Here is a 20,235-nt window from a genome sequence, read left to right on the forward strand (position 1 = left end):
TCCTGCTAATGTATATTTGCTATTAATCAGTTGTCTTAACTATAACTCTCCCTAAATGTTAAAGAGAGAAAACAAATTAGGTTAATTTATGCCTAATGATGGATTTAGTTTAGTTTTTCTCTGACTCAAAAATAACACTAATTTTTGCCTAAAACAATAATTTTCATTTAAGTTCTTGGCTACCTAAATATTTTGTGCCTCGTGTAAGCAACGAATTAATGAAGTGCTATATTCTATAGACCAGGCCACGCTGGATGACATGGAGAAGTCTGTGAACGATGATATGAAACGAATTATTCCTTGGATTCAACAACTTAAGTAAGCTTATTTATTTAGCTCAAGACTAAAAATGGAAAGTTATTTTGACACGATATATTTTCTTCTCCATCATTACTCTTGATCAGTCACTGTCCTTAATGTTTATGACATGAAACTTGAGCACCTTTTGGTACTTGGAATCGAAATTGTCTTGGAATAGGCCCAAGATAGCAATGTTTTGTATCCAGTTCCCCTCTAGGGCAAATACAGGTATGAAGGGCATGACACTCAACTTTTCACTCGTCGCCATGGTTCCTCCTGGAAAAGCACTCTGCAAATCACTTACACAATGGATTTTATTGACTCTAGTGTTCTCTGCAATAGTCTTATTTGTTCTTACCCAGGATAATCTTCATGGTATGAATCTACCAGCTGACCCTTCAGAATAGTTGTTTCTGCTTCTCTAATACTGTCATTCAATATTGTCTCAAAGTCCTTTGAATGCTTCATACTGTCAAACTAAATAAAATTGAAAATGGAGCTAAAGACAATTCTGTGAGGTTTCATTGCCACCCTGGTACACAGAGGTGCCATTATGGCAACTCTAACAAACTCGCTTTTAAAATTAATAAAATTCCAAGGGATAAAAATAAATTGCGGAGCTCAAAACCCAAACTGTCAAATGGAGAAGGGGTGAGGGCTAGACTGTTCTTTGTGATCTAGCCTACCCCTTCTCCTTTTGCTAGTTTGAGTTGTATAAATATTTGAAGGCTTCACTATAATCAAGTAGTGTTTTCGTTAACGAGATGTGATTTTTAATGCCAACCAGATTGGTGATATTATATGAGCCTCCTTTTGAATAGCTGTTTAGTTTAACTGTGTATGAAAAGTGATACTCCTTACTCTGAGTAAGGAATACTCTAATAACAAATTCCAAAATTTTTAGCGCTTTGGCATTTTTTGGTGCATTGTTGTGCATTCTGGCTAAACAAATAAGGTTCAAATACTTAAATGCTCAATAATTCACAGCTTGCATAACTTGAGGTGGTTTATCTGGCAGTTCCAGCGAGAGGAAATATAACCTAAAACCAGAAGGCCAAGTCCCCAAAGCCTTAAACTTATCAAATGTGTCTCTGTACTTAAACACATAATTTATAAGAAAGGTCCCCTGGTTATCACTTGTAATCATGCTTCTCAAATGATCTTTGGTGAATGACCAGCTTATTGCTCATTTGTTAATCTGTCATGGGACATTAATTTTTTGAAATAACTTTATTGAGGTATAATTTACGTACCGTAAAATTCACCCATTTTAAGTGTGTAATTCAATGACTTGTAGTAAATTTACTGAGTTTAACCATAATCACAATCCATTTTTAGAACATTTGGAACATTTTCATCACCCCAAGCAGGTGTTCATTTACAGTTAAACCTCATTCCCAACTTCAGCCCCTGGCAACTATGAATCTACTTTCTGCTTTTATAGATTTTTTTGTGTGTGTGGACATTTTATAGAAGGAATCATAAAGTATGTGGTCTTTTGTGACTGGCTTCTTTCACTTAGCATAATGTTTTGAGGTTCATCCATGTTGTAGCAGTTATCGATGCTTAATTCCTTTTTGTGGCTGAATAATATTCTGTTATATGGATATATACCACATTGTTTATCCATTCCTAAATTGATGGGCATGTGGGTTGTTTCACTTTTTGCCTGTTATGAGTAATGCTGCTGTGAATAGTCATGTCTAAGTCTATATGTGAACTTAACATTTTCATTCCACTAAGAGTAGAATTGCTGGGTCATACAGTACATTTATGTTTAGCTTATTGAAGAAACTGCCAAACTAGTTTCCAGAGTAGCTATGCCATTTTAAAATCACATCAGCAATATTTGAGGGTTTCCATTTCCCTGAGTCCTTGCCGAAGCTTGTTACCATTTTTGACTATAGCCATCCTGGTAAGTGTGACGAGGTATTGCATTGTGGTTTTAGTTTACAGTTTTCTAATGACAAATGATTCTGAGCATCTGTTCATGTGATCACCTTTCTTGTCATATGCAATGAAAACAAATTGTAGAAAAAGGAAATGAAAAAACATGTATAAAATATAAGCCCCAGGACGCCTGGGTGGCTCAGTCGGTTGAGCATATGACTCTTGATTTTGGCTCAGGTCATGATCTCAACGGTTTGTGGGATCAAGCCTGCACTGACACGATGGAGCCTGCTTGGGATTCCCTTTCTCCCTCTCTTTCTGCCCCTCCCCTGCTTACTCTCTCTGTCTCTCTCTCAAAATAAATAAACAAACTTAAAAAATAAATAAAAGCCCCAATTTTTTTATTGTAAGGATCAACAGACAGAATTGCATCTCAACAAATATAATCAGAACAAACAGTATAAAAATGAAAAAAATCTCTACACGTTTTTCATTGGAAGTGTACACAGGCAGTTAATGTAGAAAATTCACTCTTTTGTCCCATGAAATCGTAATAAGACAAAAGGTTGAGTAAAATGGCCATTCCATGTGTGCTTTGAAAAGAGTATGTTGTGTTTACAATTCGTATGAATACACGTTTACATATATTTAGAATTTACATTGTGTTTAGAATTTTTAAGGTGACAAATGAGCTTGTTTCTTGCTTGTAACTTATCTAAGTTGGATTGATGATGATGCTCGTCACAGGAGATAATGTGTATCTTTTTCTGTTTTTCTTTTAAAAACATACATAATAGGGATACCAGTCTCACAGTCTCACTTGTTGATGGGACTGGAAGTAGAGATTTGAAAGCAGTTTTAGCAAGTTCAGAATATTCATTTTTAACTTCTACCTTAAAATGAAGCAAGTATGGTTGTATTTTCAAGATTTTTCTTCATTTCTTCATTTGTGGCCAGTTCTAGCAATTGATTCTGTGATGTTGCAGTTAAATTTGTTTTTTCGGTGGGGAAAAAAACAGGTTTCTAGACCTTCTACATTTTTGGGTAATAGTTGACAAGCTAGCCTTCAAACATCATATGTTAGGTTTTACTGCATGTGACTAGCACAGGGTCGGTGCCACACGCAGCTCACCACACCAGTGCAGCAGCACCCGGACGGGTCTGTACCCTGTTCAGCAAGGTGAGCCTACTGATTGTGAGCTGGGATGTTGTGATAATTGTTACATTGCTGTGAAAAGTTTCTAAATTCGTATTCTTATTTTCTGTAGTTACTTCATTGTGAATCAGTGAAAGTTTGTGAACCAGTCATTTTATCTCTTTTTCACGTATCTTATACACACACACACACACAGTGTCTAGCCTCAAGGACAGCTAATGAAATAAGTGAGAGGAATATTATAAAAAGCTTCAAACTGAAATCTGGTGGCTGAACTGAGAGAGAGGAGAGAAAGAAGGTAATTAATACCTTCCTGGCACCCGCTATATATACCTATCACTTTACACATAAACAGTATAACAACTAGGACTGTATATCTCCAGTGATACTAAAAAAAGTAGGCACCTTTGAGGCACCTGGGTGGCTCAGTCGGTTCAGGTCATGTCATCACGGTTCGTGGGTTCAAGTCCCACCTTGAGCTCTGTGGTGACGGCTCAGAGCCTGGATCTTGCTTCAGATTTTGTGTCTCTGTCTCTGTCTGCCGGTACCCAGCTTGTGTACGCGCACACGCTCTCTCAAAAATAAACATTAAAAAAATTTTTTTAAGAAAAATTAGGCACCTTTATACCTATTTATTGTTTTCTCTTTGCTTTATAAACACTAAAGGCATTTTATGAAAGATGTTGAGGTTAGTTATTGCTGTCTTAATAAACCCTGGGAAATCTGTCCTCCTCTGTAATAAACTTCTACAGTGTCCCAGCCTTAATACTAGTTAATTCTTCCTTATAACTAATCAAAATCATTCACATTGCAGTTTCAATTCCTTAAACTAGAGCTAGAACTAACAGGGGCGCTTGAGTGACTCAGTCAGTTGAGCATCCGATTCTTGATTTTGGTTCTGGTCATGATCCCAGAGTCGTGGGATCGAGCCCTGCATCGGGCTCTGTGGTGAGTGTGAAGCCTACCTGAGATTCTCTTTCTCTCCCTCTGCCCCTGTCCCCCACTGTCACTCTGTCTCTAAAAACAAAGAAAAAGAACTAGAACTAACAGACCAATGTAAAACTGGAGAAATGATTCATCGGTATGGTTATGTGTCTTTTTACTAGCAGTTAAGTTTCAGGTTGTTATTTTTTAGTGGTCTTCAGTAATCAATTTACAAATGAGTTGCACACAGAAGAATCTATGATTTTGTGACGTAAATTATTTTCTTTCAATTAAGGTTTTGGCTTGGACAACAGCGTTGCAAACAATCTATAAAACATTTGCCTACATTAACCAGTGAAACATTGCAGCTGTCCAATTACTCAACCCATCCTATTGGAAACCTTTCTAAGAATAAGCTGTTCATTAAACTTACCCGTCTTCCACAGTACTACATTGTAAGTATGAAAAGGGGTGATTTGGGTGATCGAATTCAGTTCATTCTCTTAGTATCTCAAATGATTTATTGCTTAACTTAATTTACAAATATATTTTATTGGATATTTAAGTTTAGTGATTTTCAACCTAGGAGGTAGGGGTAGGGGAGAGAGGAAAATCATGTGTGTAAGAAATGGTACGATGATCAGGCAGGGTTGGGGAATATAGGTGTGCCTCTATCCCTCACTCTTGGATCTTTCCTGTAGTGAGGCCTAGTTTCTGCTTTGGATGAAGCATCTCTATATAAGAAGAATTTTGAAAGCAACTACTGTGAATGTTTGGATATCTTGGTGTCAGAGAAACTTGATTGGTTTTAATCAAATGTTAACTTGCATAATGCAGCTTTTTAAAATATGGGCTGGCTGAAGTGAAGTAGCTTTATATTCTCATCCTTTTGATGTATGTACCTTTCAGGGCATGGTAAGATCCTTTCTCGTTCTTTTTTCACTCTTTCTGTGTGTCTTCTAGTTAGTTTCTTTGAGATCTTTGAATTGGTTAAAATTTGCAAGAATTTGAAATATGAACTCACCCTAAATATATTTCCCTGCTTATAGAAATTTCTGTTTATACTAAGTAGATGTTTTTGGCAAAGAATATAAGATGTTTAAAAAACTTAATTCAAGATTGTTGGTTGAAGGCAATAGGATTGAATTTTATTTTATTTTTTTGATGTTTATATTTGAGAGAGAAAGAGCGAGTGGGGGAGGGGCAGACACAGAGGGAGGAAGAGGAAGAGAGAGATGGAGACACAGAATCCAAAGCAGGCTCCAGGCTCTGAGCTGTCAGCACAGAGCCTGACGTAGGGCTTGAGTCCACGAGCCAGGAGACCATGACCTGAGCCAAAGTCAGACACTTAACCGACTGAGCCACCCTGGCGCCCGTAGGAGTGAGTTTTTTAAGGTCTTGAGCTGTACTTTTAAAAGATATTATCTTAAGGGGCATCTGGGGTGGCTCAGTCAGTTAAGTGTCCGACTTCAGCTCAGGTCATGATCTCATGGTTTGTGAGTTCGAGCCCTGCGTCACGCTCTGTGCTCAGAACCTGGAGCCTGCTTCAGATTCTGTGTCTCCATCTCTCTCTTCCTCTCCCCTGCTCTTTCTCTGCTCCTCCCCTGCTTGTGCTCTGTCTCTCTCAAAAATAAATAAACATAAAAAAATTAAATAAGTAAAATTTTAAAAAAGATAGTATCTTTTAAAAAAAGTGCCATGTGTACCCTGACATATCTTGTTAGTGTTATTTATGTAGAGCAGAGCAGTAAGTCTGTCAGTGATGTGAATTTCACTTTTCTCTGAATTTAAAACCCCAGCTGTAGAACTAGATTTGATACATGACAAAGGATTGTTTCCGCTCTTGGTGAGCTGCCTAGTCTACATATAAAATGATATTCAGAATATATGCATAATAATCAAACCCATGAACACACAAAGATCCTTATACATAGCCACGGACAAAATGGTTTTAGTATTTCTGATCTTATTTAGTATCACCAGAAGCCAAATGTTAGTTTTAGTGACTAATGTCTTATTGAAAAGCAGTAAGTTGTTTCACATGGTTTAGACCAAAACTGAATGTACATTCTCTTCATCCTTCTTATTTCTCACGTAGGGGTGATACATTCATAGAAGTGGAAATGACCACGGACATTAAGAAGTACAGAGGAAAGTCTTGCTACCTTTAAATATTTTTTTTAATGTTTATTTTTGAGAGAGAGAGAGAGAGACAGAATGTGAGCGGGGGAGGGGCAGAGAGAGAGGGAGACACAGAATCTGAAGCAGGCTCCAGGCTCTGAGCTGTCAGCACAGAGCCCCATGCGGGGCTCGAACTCATGAACCGTGAGATCATGACCTGAGCTGAAGTCAGATGCTTAACCGACTGAGCCACCCAGGCGCCCCAAGGCTTGCTACCTTTAAATGTCTTTCTGCCATTTTACTTTTGTCAGCTTTATTAAGATGTAATTTACATACAGGAAAAATTTAGACTTTTTGTGTTTGAGTTGGAATAAATGCATACACTGTTGTAATCCCCATCTCAGCAGAACACAGATCCATTACCCCCAAAATGCCCTAGTGCTGCATCTCTATAATTAAACCCTCCTCCCACTTTCAGCTGGTGACCACTGACCTGTTTTCTGTCTTTTTTTTTTTTTTTTTTTTTTAATTTTTTTAAATGTTTATTTATTTTTGAGACAGAGAGCATGAACAGTGGAGGGTCAGAGAAAGAGGGAGACACAGCATCTGAAACAGGCTCCAGGCTCCGAGCTGTCAGCACAGAGCCCGACGCGGGGCTCGAACCCACAGACTGCGAGATCATGACCTGAGCCGAAGTCGGACGCTTAACTGACTGAGCCACCCAGGCGCCCCCTGTTTTCTGTCTTTATGGGTTTGCCCATCGATCTAGTTTCTTTCACTCAGCATAATGCCTTTGATTTCCACCCATACTGTGGTGGTGTTATAGTTCATTCCTTTAATTGGGGTGCCTGGGTGGCTCAGTTGGTTAAGCGTCCAACTCTTGGTTTCAGCTCAGGTCATCATCTCGCAGTTCATGAGTTTGAACCCCGTTTCGGCTCTGCACTGACAGTGTGGAGCCTGCTTGGGATTCTCTCTCTCTCTCCTCCTTCTGTCTGTCTCTCAAAATAAATAAGTAAACTTTAAAAAATAAAAACAAATATTCCTTTAATTGGAGTAGTATTTCATGGTATGGATGGTTTATTTAACCAGTCTCTGGTGATAGGACATCTGGGTTATTTCCAATTGGGGCAATTATAAAGCTGCTATATAGGTTTGTATATAGGTTTCTTTGTGATCTTAAGTTTTCACTTCTTTTGGATAAATAACTAGTGGGATTGTTGGGTTAAGTTATATGATCAGTGTATGTCCAGCTTTATAAAAAACTGCCAAACTGTTTTGCAAATTGGCCGGGCCATTTTGCATATCTGTTGGCAATACAAGAGAGTTCTAGATGCTCTGCATTCTTGCCAGCCCTTGGCTAAAAAAAATTTTAGCCATTCTGATAGATGTGTAATGGTATTTTATTGTCATCTTAATTTATGCTGTCCTAATGACTGATGATATCAAATATCTTTTCATGTGTTTTATTTGCCATCCCTTTATCTTCTTTGGTGAAGCATCCATTTTACTTTTAATTCTTCTATTTCTTCAGGTTCATCAGTGTGATATTAGGTGTTAGCCTAAGAATTTCCTGAAGAGAGTGTGTGGGGAGGCAGGGGGAGAGGCAGAGAAGGGAGGTGAGAAGAGAGACAGGCAAGTATGTGTCGGAGCAATGGTCCAATGGCATTTCTTTCTCTCCCTAAAGTATTTAGGGGACTTTTCTTAAATTTTAGGTAGACATTGAAAATAGTAAGCTGGTATAGTGGTTAAGAGCAAGGTCTCTGGAGCGAAACTGGCATCAGAGCATGAGTCCATCACTTCTCAGCTCTGAGACCTTGGGCAAGTAACCAAACTATTTTGCACCTCAGTTTTTCCATCAGAAAAATGAAGATAATAATCCCTTCTCTACAGAGTTATTAGGAAGATTGAATGTGTTAACATTTGTCCAATATCAGGACAGTACCTGGCGTGTAGTAAGCTCTATATCAGTGTTGACTTTTTTTTTTAATGTTTGTTTATTTTTGAGAGAGAGAGACACAGTGTGAGCAGGAGAGGTGCAGAGAGAGGGGGAGTCACAGAATCTGAAGCAGGCTCCAGGCTCTGAGCTGTCAGCACAGAGCCCCATGCAGGGCTCAGACTCACAGACCATGAGATCATGACCTGAGTCGAAGTCATACACTTAACCCACTGAGCCACCCAGGAGCCCCTCCATGTTGACTCTTGGTGGTGGTGGTGGTGGTGGTCTTTATCCTCACCGTGACCTATTTTTTAGTTGAAAATCAGGGTTTATTTTTATATGCTTCCAGTTGTAAGAGTTAGTTGTCATTTTTCTCTGCTATAACAGTGGAATTCTTAAGATGTTTTGATGGTTAAGGGCAACAGGGCAATTTAAAATAGATACCATGCTAGGGCCACCTGGATTGCTTAGTTTGTGAAGCATCCAGCTATGCACTTCGGCTCAGGTCATGAACTCACGGTTCTTGGGATCCAGCCCCACATGCTGTAGGCACAGAGCCTGCTTGGGATTCTCTCTCTCCCTCTCTCTCTGCCCCTCCCCCGCTCTTGTTCTCTCTCAAGCTTTAAAAAATCAATCAATAGGTCCCATCCTAGAAAATCTAGCATACCTGCTAGACTTAAGCATACAGTGTTTTAAGCTCAGGTATGAATATCAAGAACAGTTAATGCTGTAGTAGTCTAAATATTCCATTTGCTATAGTTTATGGTGGGTTTTGCTTTTCTTGTCCTTCAGTCTGCTCTATTTTTTTAGAAAACAAAGTATATATATTTAACAGGAATCCCTTTTTTGTTGAGAATCCTGATTTGTCCTTGTTTAAAGAAGAAAAACCATCTATGTTAGATTCACAGTTCTGAGCCCTACTTGCTGTAAGGTGGCAAATCTACCACACTTAATTCTCTGAGTCTCATTTCTGATTTGGGCCTTTTTAGGTTGTGGAGATGTTGGAGGTCCCCAATAAGCCCACACAGCTGTCATACAAGTACTACTTCATGTCTGTGAACGCTGCGGAGCGTGAGGACGCCCCTGTGATGGCGCTCTTGCTGCAGCAGTTCAAGGAAAACGTCCAGGAGCTGGTTTTTCGCACAAAATCTGGGAAACCACCTAAAACCGGCACCAAGCGCAAGGTATGATCACATACAGAAATGAGCACCGAATTTGTGTGTTTTAACTTTGTTGCTTTCTTCAACCATTTTTAATATGGGAGATAACTAGATAGGGTTTAAAAAATAAGAATTAGATACGGTTTTTAAGAGATTGGGTGGCAATAAGGCTTAAATAACAATTGTCTATGTTTTCTTGAAAATGCCTGTCTTTTAATTAATAATTAATTATACGCCATTTCCACCAGAAAGTTTGCCAAATACACAGTAGTTACTTAAATTTCCAGTATTTACATCAAAATATTTGCTCAGTAAATATTTGTTGAATGAATAATATTTGTTGATTAATCTTGAGCTATAGTCATTTTAACTGTCTTAACTAATTGCATCACCTGTATTTTTTTTTTTTTTTTTTTTTTTTTTTGCCTACTTGTGTTCTTCATTCTAGCTGTCTGATGATCTGTGTCCAGTAGAACCTAAGAAAACCAAACGATCAGGAGAAATGTGTGCCTTCAATAAAGTTCTAGCTCACTTTGTTGCTATGTGTGATACAAATATGCCATTCGTAGGACTTCGGTTGGAGGTAATTTTTTGGAACAATTTTGAGTATATGAAAGACTAATTTCTAAAATGCCTTGCTACAGCTATGTGGATTCCATTAAGAAAAACCAGAATAGCTGTGATCTTGTTCATTTGGGGAGGGATGGGGTTGAAATCATAGCATCTCATGGTGTACCTGTAAAACACACATTATTTCGTCTTTCTGATTCCAAATTGTGGGCATTCTGTTCTTTATGGAAATGGAAAGTAAATTCTTCCCAAGTTAAAAAAAAAAAAAAGACATCTTTTGAAAATTAACATCTTAACTTGTATACCTCTTAGTAGGAGCATTATCTCTTTGTGGTAGTTAGTTGATGATGGGGTGCTTATTTTTGAGTTGGTGAAGCCATACATACTGCTTACACACTAATAAACCTGGGTTCCTTTTGAAAAGCAGACCAGAAAGACTATTAAACCCAATTTTTACTGTCACATGGAGTAAGGAACAGACCTACATATAATTAGTGTCTTTCAAGAATATGCAGTTGTGATATCCAGCATGATCCGCAAACATGAGAGGAAAGGGAGGTAACAGAACCTGCATTTTTACATTTCCAAGAAAGGCTTTGGCCAAGGATTGGCATCCCTTTAAAGGGATACACCACGACGTTAATGATTTCGCTCTATTTTAAAGTTTTACTTTTTGTAAGACTCCTTCCCTCTGTAAATTACTATGAATGAAGTGGAGACTTTTACCACAATTAAAACTAAAAAAATTTTTAAAAGAAAAAAACATGTTTATGAGTGAAACAACTGAGGATATAAAAAAAGTAGAAGAAGAAGAAGAGACCTGACAATGTGGAAGTGAATTATTTCAGTTAAACTGACGATGGTAATCTTGGGAAGGAAGACTTGTTGAACACTTTGATGCTTTAGAGCAGGAATTGCCAAACTTTTTCTTTTTTTTTTTCTTTTTTAAAAATTTTATTTAAATCCGGCTTAGTTAACATATAGTGTAATAATGATTTCAGGAGTAGAATATAGTGATTCATCTCTTACATATGACACCCAGTGCTCATCCCAACAAGTGCCCTCCTTAGTACCCATCACCCATTTAGCCCATCCCCTCACTCACCTCCCCTCCATCAGTCCTCAGTTCTCTATATTTAAGAATCTTTTATGGTTTGCCTCCCTCTCTCTTTTTATCTTATTTTTCCTTCTCTTCCCCTATGTTCATCTGTTGTGTTTCTTAAATTCCACATGTGAGTGAAATGATATTTATCTTTCTCTAATTTCGCTCAGCATAATACACTCTAGTTCTGTCCACGTTGTTGCAAATTCACCAAACTTTTTGTATAAAGGGCCAGATAGTAAGTATTTTAGGTGTTGGGGGGGGGTCACATGGTCTCTTATAGCCACTCAGATCTGCTGTTGTAGTGTGACTCAGCCATAGTTGATGTTTAAACAGATGAGTGTGGCTATGTTTCAGTAAAACTTTATTTACAAAAACAGGCAGTGGGCTGGATTTGACCCATGAGCTGTTGTATGCTGACCCCTGTTTTATCGAGCTTTGGGATCTGAAGGCAGAGGGTAAGGTGTAAAACTATAAAGAGCAGGAATAGCCCAGAGAAATCGAGGCCCAGAAACAGTTACCTAAAATAGATGCTCGTGTCCTTGATGTCCTAGCTCCTAGAACTGTGAGCTTGATAAATGTCTTGTCTGGGTACTAGCCATAGCTCCTAAACTGTACAGACAGGGTCCATGCTTCCCATCTACTTGACTGTGTTCTTGGACTTCTTTATTGTGCCCTGTGGATTGATTACACGAATGTCATCCACGTACTACCTTTCTCATGGGAAGGGAGGCTACGTGGTACCCAGGGGCAATGTGATGTCTGTCTCCCTGCTTGCTCTCCTCCCTCCCCACCTACAGGCTCATGATTCCAAGAAATTGTGCCTTTGTAATACCCACAAAGACTAACACCTATAGACATATGTCCTCTCTGTCCCCCTTCTCTGTGTGCCTATACCTGTTGCACATATAGGACATGTAAGAACATTCTGTAGTACTTTGTCAAACTCGGTCAAACTCCTAAACAATCTACTTTTTCTTTTCTCAATAAAAAAGCCATGTTGAAGACAAAAGACAAGCACATTTTCTGCTTAATTTATACTGAGATGTGAATAAATCTCATCTTACAAGGGATGTTTATATCACTGATCCATAGGATAGAGACCATGTTTTTGAGTCTTCCCACACGTTGCTTCCTTTTGAACCTGAACTCCTGTGGCCTATTTGGTCAGCAGCTATTTTTCTTAAACATGTGCCCTTTCCAGGCCCAAAGCAGGGCTCAGTCAAATACTTAGAGCTGTTTTAAATCCTTTCTGGAACAAGGTGGGTATAAATAAATAGCCTGCCATAGAAGACCCAGGAATATGAGCCAAAGGCAGTCTTCTCTTTGGTAGATCAGATGACTTTTTGGCATACCTACATAACCTGCAGTTCCACTCACGGGGCCTCAGGCACTGTCCCTGCGTTGGTCTTTTCAACTCACTTTCCAAATCCTCCAGTTGAGAAAGATATCTCATTGGAAAACTGCATAAATTGGAAATCTTTTTTTTCTTGGGTTTCACCCAGGAAATGGTTTAATTGTTAAAAATGTATTCCAGGTAAGTTACAAACTACAAACTATTGTTTGTGATTAAAAGTGAGATGTGACTAGGCCTTAGACCTAGTGTTTTGAACACTATGTTTTGACCAAACATAATTGAATTACACAAGAAAACCAGTCTTATTTTGCAGTTGCCTCATTTGGAACCATCAGGATTGATTCTGGATTACTTTTGGCTCGCTGCCAAAGTAGATCAATCTCCAGAATTCTGAATATTTGCCACCTGGAGGTGTTTTTTGTTTTTTGTTTTTTTTTTAACTAGAAGCTCTGGGTCACCTTTGAGTTTCACTGGACTTGACATAGTTGCCCAGGAAATCAAATGATGGAGGACAGTGTGCATGCCTAATACGTTGTAACTTTGGAACAGAGTAGTTCTAGAAGAGGTGCCATGAGAGTGGACAGTAGTACTTAGAAAAGGAAGTTTCCTCTGTAAAATTGCTGATCTGATCTAACTACTTCTGTCTTACCAGTTGTCCAATCTGGAGATTCCCCATCAGGGAGTGCAGATGGAAGGTGATGGCTTCAGCCACGCAATACGCTTACTAAAGTAAGTCTCCGTCCTGTGTCTCACTCAGGGCCACGCATTAGAAGTCACATCTGCTAGAGCCGCTCCTCTCCTACTGTGAGACTGCATAAAGCAGAGTTCCCAACTTGTGCACATCACTGATTTCTGCACGGAATTACTGAGGTCTGGGGGAGGATTCTCTTTTCACCTGCCGAGTGGAGGTCCAGCACCACTTGGTATTTGAGGATGTCTTTCCTCTGCATTTCTTTTCCTTCGTTTAATGGATGTTTCCTGAGTGCAACGGTGTATCAGGTTTGAATTCTGCTAGGGCCCTTCAGGATGCCGTGGGTGGGAGGATCTGAGCTGGTTTGGAAGCCAGACAGGGTAGCCCTGAGGGAGTACCTGTCATACTGGAACTGAAAGTGAGGTGAGAATTAGGTAGAGAGGGAGCTGAGGGGGGAGTGGGCAGTCCTAACTAGAAGGGATAATTGCTGATGTGGAGTCTTGGAGGCAAGAGAAAGAAAGCTCTATGTCCCGGAACTGAAAGGAGGTCAGAGTGTCAGGAGTTGAGAGAGATGAAGCTGGAGCCAGAAGGGGGAAAGGGATCAGATCCTGAAGGACTTTGGAAGTGTCCTTAAGGGATGTAGACTTTATCCTAATGGCGATTTTAAGCAGCAGCTGACATCATTAGATAGGTGTTTTTGAAAGCTTATCCTGAAAGCCATATAGAGAATAAATTGCAGGAGAACAAGACTAAGTAGTGAAACCAGTCGCTGAAGTGGTTCACGCCAGAGTTGTTAGTAGCTTAGACCTCGTAAGGTTCCACAAGGACTCAGGGAATGGAATATTCAAGGGTTGGTGATGAGATTGATGTTGAAGGTAAGAAAGAGAGGATGGCACAGAGGCCTGTTCGTTTCATCTTAGGCACGTGATGGATGATTGTGGTGTTTCCTGAGATAAGGGATACCTAAGATGTGAGTTTGAAGGGGCTTTGCTAGGTTTGAGGTGCCAACACATGCCTTTGGCCGGGCAGGGCTGTGTATCAAGCTCAGGTGACAGGCCTGGGCAGGAGAAGTAGATGAGTCATCACGAAGCTGATAGTAATTGAGCTGGGATATTAAAATAGATTGCCAGGAAAGAGTATACGAGGGAGTTGGGCAGAGGGCTTGGTTCTAAATGGATCGAGGACAGGAGGCCAAAGGATGCTTAGAAGGAAAGCTAAGATGGTGCATGTGCTACATAAGGTGACCAGGATGGACTTGCAAAGCTAGCGTGCCATTTAAGAGACCAACCTTTTTGGTGCAGTAAACAGTTTTTCTCAGGGTGTGTGTGTGTTGGTGGGGGGGTGTTGCATTGTTTCTTAGGTGTTGCTTAATAATACAAATCACAGAAGCAGTTTTTACTTCTCGAATTTCTCTGTCTGCCAAAATATGGCAGCTCTATGATTTGAGCCAGTGGGTCTTTAATTTTTATTTCCTTGGGAATCAGTTGGTTTCTGTGGAAGATGGGAAGGGCTAGCAAATAGCACGTTCTCCACCCTTGCGTCATGGTGCTCACTTGAGTTGGAGTTGAAAGAATGGCTTTCCCTTCCTGGCTGTGTAAACACCCTTTCTACAAAAAGTTCTCAGGGTCTCGAGAGAGCTGGCCTTGTAATGAAAATCAGTAGAGAAATGTGATACTTTTAATGGCTTTTGGTCTTGAATTACTTCTGCCTAAAGTATAGGGGATTGGTTTTTTTTTTTTTTTTAATCTTTTCACTCTTCTTGGTAACTGCAGATAAATAGATAATGTTAACATTTGTGTTCTACTCTCTTAGTTATGTTTTTCATGTGTTGCAAGTCTTAAAATATCTTGTTCTCAGCATATTTACAAAGAAATTCCAACCCCCTTCCTTCTTGAATTCAAGAGAACCCATAATATAGTCCTACCTAGGAAGGAAGCATTTCCTATGTTTTAAGCTTCATCTTATAATAGTTTTTTAAAAGTCTTTATAATATCCTGGCTATTATTTTATTCAAAACTTAAAAGGAGAAAATATAGAGATGGATAAATTGAAGATATCAGTCTGTCTGGTGCCTGCTGTCTACTATGGGGGTAGTAGAATGAAAGGAAGACGGAAAAAGTAAGCAATAAATGTGTAAACATGGTTTTATGAAATTAAAATCTGGCAAAGGTCTAATTAGTATATAATTGCTTTAACGCATTTAATCTTTAGAGGGTCCTAAGCCTTAGTCCTAGATACATTAATATTAAATGCGTAGATGAGTCGTTGATACTTCAAAGCTTTAAATTTGAGGACATTTTTCTCCGCTTTGTTAAAAATATGTTCTGTTCTTGTACAACTTTTTGAAAATCTGTTGAGCAGGCTTCCCTGATCTATCTGTGAAAGTATCATGGTAAACACCTTAGATTGCTAGGGCTCATGGGTGTGTTGCCTCGTGTAGATTCCAAAGAGCCTTGATCTGACAGCACAGATGACACAGATCGCCAGAGCAGCACGCTCACAGTGCCTAGTTTTGAGCTCTTGAGCCAACTTCCCTTCTTCTGAACTAACATTACAGTATCAGTCAATGGTTGGTGCCGGTCTGCTGTCCGTACCCACAAGGTTTTTTTTGTCTTGTCCGTTGTGTTTCTTTGCCTCTTGCAGCTTATGCAAATAATGCATAGGCACAGCTCATTTTTGCAAGTTGTGGGACTTAGCTTACATCAGTGGAGTGACTCAGTCCTTTTGCATATGCAGGTGCAGCCTTTATAAAACCCTCTTCACTTTCCTTGTAGGCACCGTGTGGCGCTTCTTGTACTAGCACTTTCAGTGACCTCCCCGCTTGTGCACCACAGGACCATAGTGTGGTCCCTGACGTTTGTAAAACCCCTCAGAACGGAACCGACATGCGGCACGCTGTGGCGCTAACACACCCTTGCCCTGGAAGACCAGAGCCTAGTTCCTACGTTTTTTCCATACTCAGAATTCTAGGAGAAAAATCAGCCAGGGGTAGCTGTTGACGTTACAAAAAACTTTTTTTGGATTGGTAGAAATTTTCAGATAAATTTAACCCATGGTCCAGGAAACCTCTTCCACGGTTCTTAATTTTTGGTGAATATAACAGTATTTTGAGTTTGTAGTAAATTTGTCAGGTTTCCTCACATGGGGGAGGATTAAAGGTATAATTGTAGTTTATTTTTGTTCTGTTACATTTGTAACCTTAAAAGCAAGTGAAAGGTTACAGGTTCCTTGAAGTAGAGCCAATTCTATCTGTATCACAGATGAAGAAGATGACATAGAATGCATTGTCAGGCTCATGCTGTCCCTCAGAGCATAAATCGAAAGGAGTCTTACTTTTCTTCTTTGAAAACATGCCGGATTCTGTGTGTTCATTTTCTAACCAGATGGATTTCGTGAAACACCTATTTATGTGAAAGGAAGATAATGTGCTGCATTTACATTTCTTAAATCAAGATTTAAAAATCTGTCTGAATTGGCTGCTTTATATCTCTTATGGTTGGGGTTATGTTTTCAGGGATAAGGACAGGCAAAAGTCCTCAGTATACCTATGAAGTTTTCATGAGAAGCATATATGTAACGTATGCAGTTACTATATATAGTTACCCCTAGCAACACTGGACAAAATCTTTCTGGTAATGAGTGATAAACGTATGTAGTATGAAAGAATAACTTTGGAAAACATTAAAAAAAACTGTACACTTAAGAGGAGCTGTGGTGGAATTTTTAAGTCAATGAGAAAATTTTAGTACTATGTGAATTCTGTTTTTGTGTAACCTGTGTAGCTGTTCTCTCTCCTACAAATTTTGTTTTTTATCGTATGCAATCTCTGTCCCTCTTTTGCTCTCATAAATTGTTTATCCTGGGCAAGTGGTTCTCAACGCAAGGGTGATTTTGCCCTCCAGTGGACATTTGGCAATGTTTGGAGGTATTTTTTGTTATTATTAACTGAGAAGAGGGGGTGGGAGTTACTACTGGCATCTGGTAGGCAGAGGCCAAGGCTACACAACAAAAAATTATCCAGCCTAAAATGTCAGTATTGCTGAGGTTGAGAACCCTGTTCTAGGTGTTTCTGAATAAGAGGCCTGAATCAAGATTCCTTATTTCCAATTGTTTTTTGACTTAGATATAGATAATCTTTATACCAAGTCTGAGAATTAATCTACCTTCCTTATGAGTTAAAGTATAATGTGTAATTAAAAAATCTGTTATCTCATTATTTCATCTGTTACTGAAAAACCAGTGAAAATGTCCACAAAGTAGCAAGAAGAAAACGGGTAGGTAGGTATTTTAGTAGGTAGGTATTTTACGACACCAAAACTGATACATTCCTCTTCTATATGAGATACATGTAAGTAACAATATGTCAAATGAGTTGAGACATGCAAAGCTCCATCCCATGAGTGTTCCCTCTACAGAAGAGGAGAGGAGGGGGCAGATAGTGAACCTGGCGTTTTGTCTTGGCAGTCAGCGAGCGAGACTTGGTTTTACTGCAAAGGGGAACTAACAAATACGAATACCGACCGTATCGGCTGCCATGAGCACTTTACATATGTTGTGTCATGTTTTAAGATCAGTGACCCACAAGGTAATTATTTATCTCCATTTTGTAGTCAGGGAAACAAATTCAGAGAGGTTAAATGTGGCTGAGTCAGAAGTAGAATGCAGGTCTATGACTCCAAAGCCCACATTGTTTCCACTGTATCATTCTGCCCTGGAAGAGGGGTTTTACAAGTGTTTTGTTCTCCTTAGGTTTTCCTTGAGGATGTTCTAGGTAGATTTCATAGAAAGCCAACATCCTTGATTTTCACTCTGGAGAATCGTGGTGTTTCTAATAACGAGATTAAGGATGAAGACAAACACTGTTAAAACACTCAGACACACACTTTGTTCAGCCAAGAGGTCCTAATCCATGTTGGCGTGAATGGAGACGGGTTAAATGCTGTGTATTGCCGTGAATTGCTATGGATCACTTCCTTCTTTTGCAGAAGGTGCCTAGTAGTGGAGTTTGAACTGCCTGTTGTGTAGATTGTGCTTTTGTCTTTCTGTGATGCCAAGTACACTTCATGTGCTATCTTTCGCCGCCAGAATTCCTCCCTGTAAGGGTGTGAATGAGGAAACCCAAAAGGCTTTGGACCGCTCTCTCCTTGATTGCACTTTCCGATTGCAAGGTAGAAATAACCGCACGTGGGTGGCAGAGCTAGTGTTTGCAAATTGCCCACTTAATGGCACTTCTACCAGGGAGCAAGGTGAGATGCTTCACACATTTTGTCTTTGCATATTTCTTTTTTTTTTTTTTTTCATATTGATAGCTATTAATCCTCTTTTCTTTCTTTTTTTTTTTTTTTTTTTTGTTTTGTTTGTTTTTGTTTTTTAAATCCTGTAGGGCCATCCCGGCATGTTTATCTGACATATGAAAACCTGCTGTCCGAACCAGTTGGTGGTAGAAAAGTTGTTGAAATGTTCCTTAATGACTGGAATAGCATTGCACGATTATATGAGTGTGTGTTGGAATTTGCACGTTCTCTACCAGGTACGTGCGATGATCTTCCTTTTGTCGGGGGGAAGCCCCCCCCTTCCTTTTTTTAACTGAAGAAGTAAAAGATGCACATTATAAAAAAAAAAAAAAAAAATTCTTTTTTTTCAGGAGAATATCTAATGAAAAAATAAGTTTCCCTTTTACCTCAGGCTTTTATTTCCTTCCCCCAGTTTCTGAGTTCTCAACTCAGTTTCTTAGGTATCCAGAAATCGTTACTCCTAGCTATACCGTATTATAGTAATAGGTAGTATTTAGTGAGAGTTTACTACATGCTATATGATGTAATAAACAGTTTGCTTGTGTTGACCCATTTAATCCTTGAAATCACCCTGTGAGGTAGGTAATTTATTACTCCTCATTTCACGAATGAAGGAAACAAGTCACTGAGAAGCTTGCTGAAGGTCGCATAGCTAGTGAAGGGTAGAGCTGCAACTGGAGCTTCCTGACCATTGTGCTGTATACTGCCTGAGTATCTCTCTGCCCTGCCCTGCACCCCTTGTTTCCAAATGGAAGCCCACTATCTATGCTGTTGCTTTCCTTGTTTTATTTTTAATTCTTTTGTAACGAAATCACATATTTAGAGCTCTCAGCCTGTCTGGGCATATGATACTGCCACCATGTGTGTTTTAAAGTTTTGCGAGTTATCTTAATCTCCCTTTTGCTTCTTCTCTCTCTAGACATACCTGCGCATCTAAATATTTTCTCGGAAGTTCGTGTTTATAATTATCGAAAACTTATCTTGTGTTATGGAACCACCAAGGGAAGCTCAGTAAGTCTGTGAACTTAGTAAAACTGAAGTTCCTCTCCTAAATCTTCTAAAATTTTTTTTTCATGTTTATTCATTTTTGAGAGAGCAGGGGAGGGGCAGAGAGACAGAGAGAGAGAGAGAGAGAGAGACATAGAATCCGAAGCTGGCTCCAGGCTCTGAGCTGTCAGCACAGAGCCTGACGCGGGGCTAGAACCCACAAACCGTGAGATCATGACCTGAGTCGAAGTCAGATGCTTAACCGACTGAGCCACCCAGGCGCCCCATCTCCTAAATCTTCTAAAAAGCAAGAATTTCAAAACTATGAAAACTACCTTGAAATAATTGAGGACTCAAATAAATATTGGGGATAAAAATGATAAACTTTAAGTACTTTGATGATATTTAATGTATTATAATGTTTAACTCTTTAAAATCAAAAGCAAAAATTATGCCCTCTTTGATGGGGTATATAATCTTGATGAGTTTTGGACAAGGTAATGTACTTTTGGTGTTTGTATTTGTTTTCTTCACGGATTTCAAATCTGGTTAGTAGCAGGATCACTTTAATGAAAGATTATGAATGGTTTTGAACAATACAGTATGTCTCTGCTTTTGGTCACATGACTATCAACATTGTTTGGTCCTGTCTCAGTCTTGAAGGTATTCCCTGTAATCTCTTATTTCCTTATTTTCTTCCCACCCCATATGTAAAGTCCTAGAAATTTCGCATAAAAATTCAGCCAG

At 39.2% G+C, this 20,235-nt stretch overlaps 1 protein-coding gene and 1 long non-coding RNA gene across 4 annotated transcripts in view; one reads left to right on the forward strand and one right to left on the reverse strand.

Moving 5' to 3' along the window:
- The window catches only part of MED14 (mediator complex subunit 14), a 66,115-nt gene that overhangs the window by 24,921 nt on the left and 20,959 nt on the right, over positions 1 to 20,235 (forward strand). For all 3 annotated transcript variants that reach the window (XM_081793456.1, XM_081793455.1, XM_081793454.1), the window contains exons 12-19: positions 240 to 318; positions 4,566 to 4,725; positions 9,317 to 9,511; positions 9,936 to 10,070; positions 13,169 to 13,245; positions 18,293 to 18,453; positions 18,591 to 18,737; positions 19,421 to 19,512. In XM_081793456.1, coding sequence (XP_081649582.1) covers positions 240 to 318; positions 4,566 to 4,725; positions 9,317 to 9,511; positions 9,936 to 10,070; positions 13,169 to 13,245; positions 18,293 to 18,453; positions 18,591 to 18,737; positions 19,421 to 19,512 — 1,046 coding nt within the window. The remainder of the gene's footprint in view (positions 1 to 239; positions 319 to 4,565; positions 4,726 to 9,316; positions 9,512 to 9,935; positions 10,071 to 13,168; positions 13,246 to 18,292; positions 18,454 to 18,590; positions 18,738 to 19,420; positions 19,513 to 20,235) is intronic.
- Positions 1 to 20,235, reverse strand: part of LOC145714218 (uncharacterized) — a 60,947-nt gene that overhangs the window by 14,085 nt on the left and 26,627 nt on the right. The gene's annotated exons all lie outside the window — the stretch shown is intronic.

This window comes from Panthera onca, chromosome X, assembly GCF_046562875.1.
Source record: "Panthera onca isolate mPanOnc1 chromosome X, mPanOnc1 haplotype 2, whole genome shotgun sequence".
Classification (NCBI taxonomy): Eukaryota; Metazoa; Chordata; class Mammalia; order Carnivora; family Felidae; genus Panthera; species Panthera onca.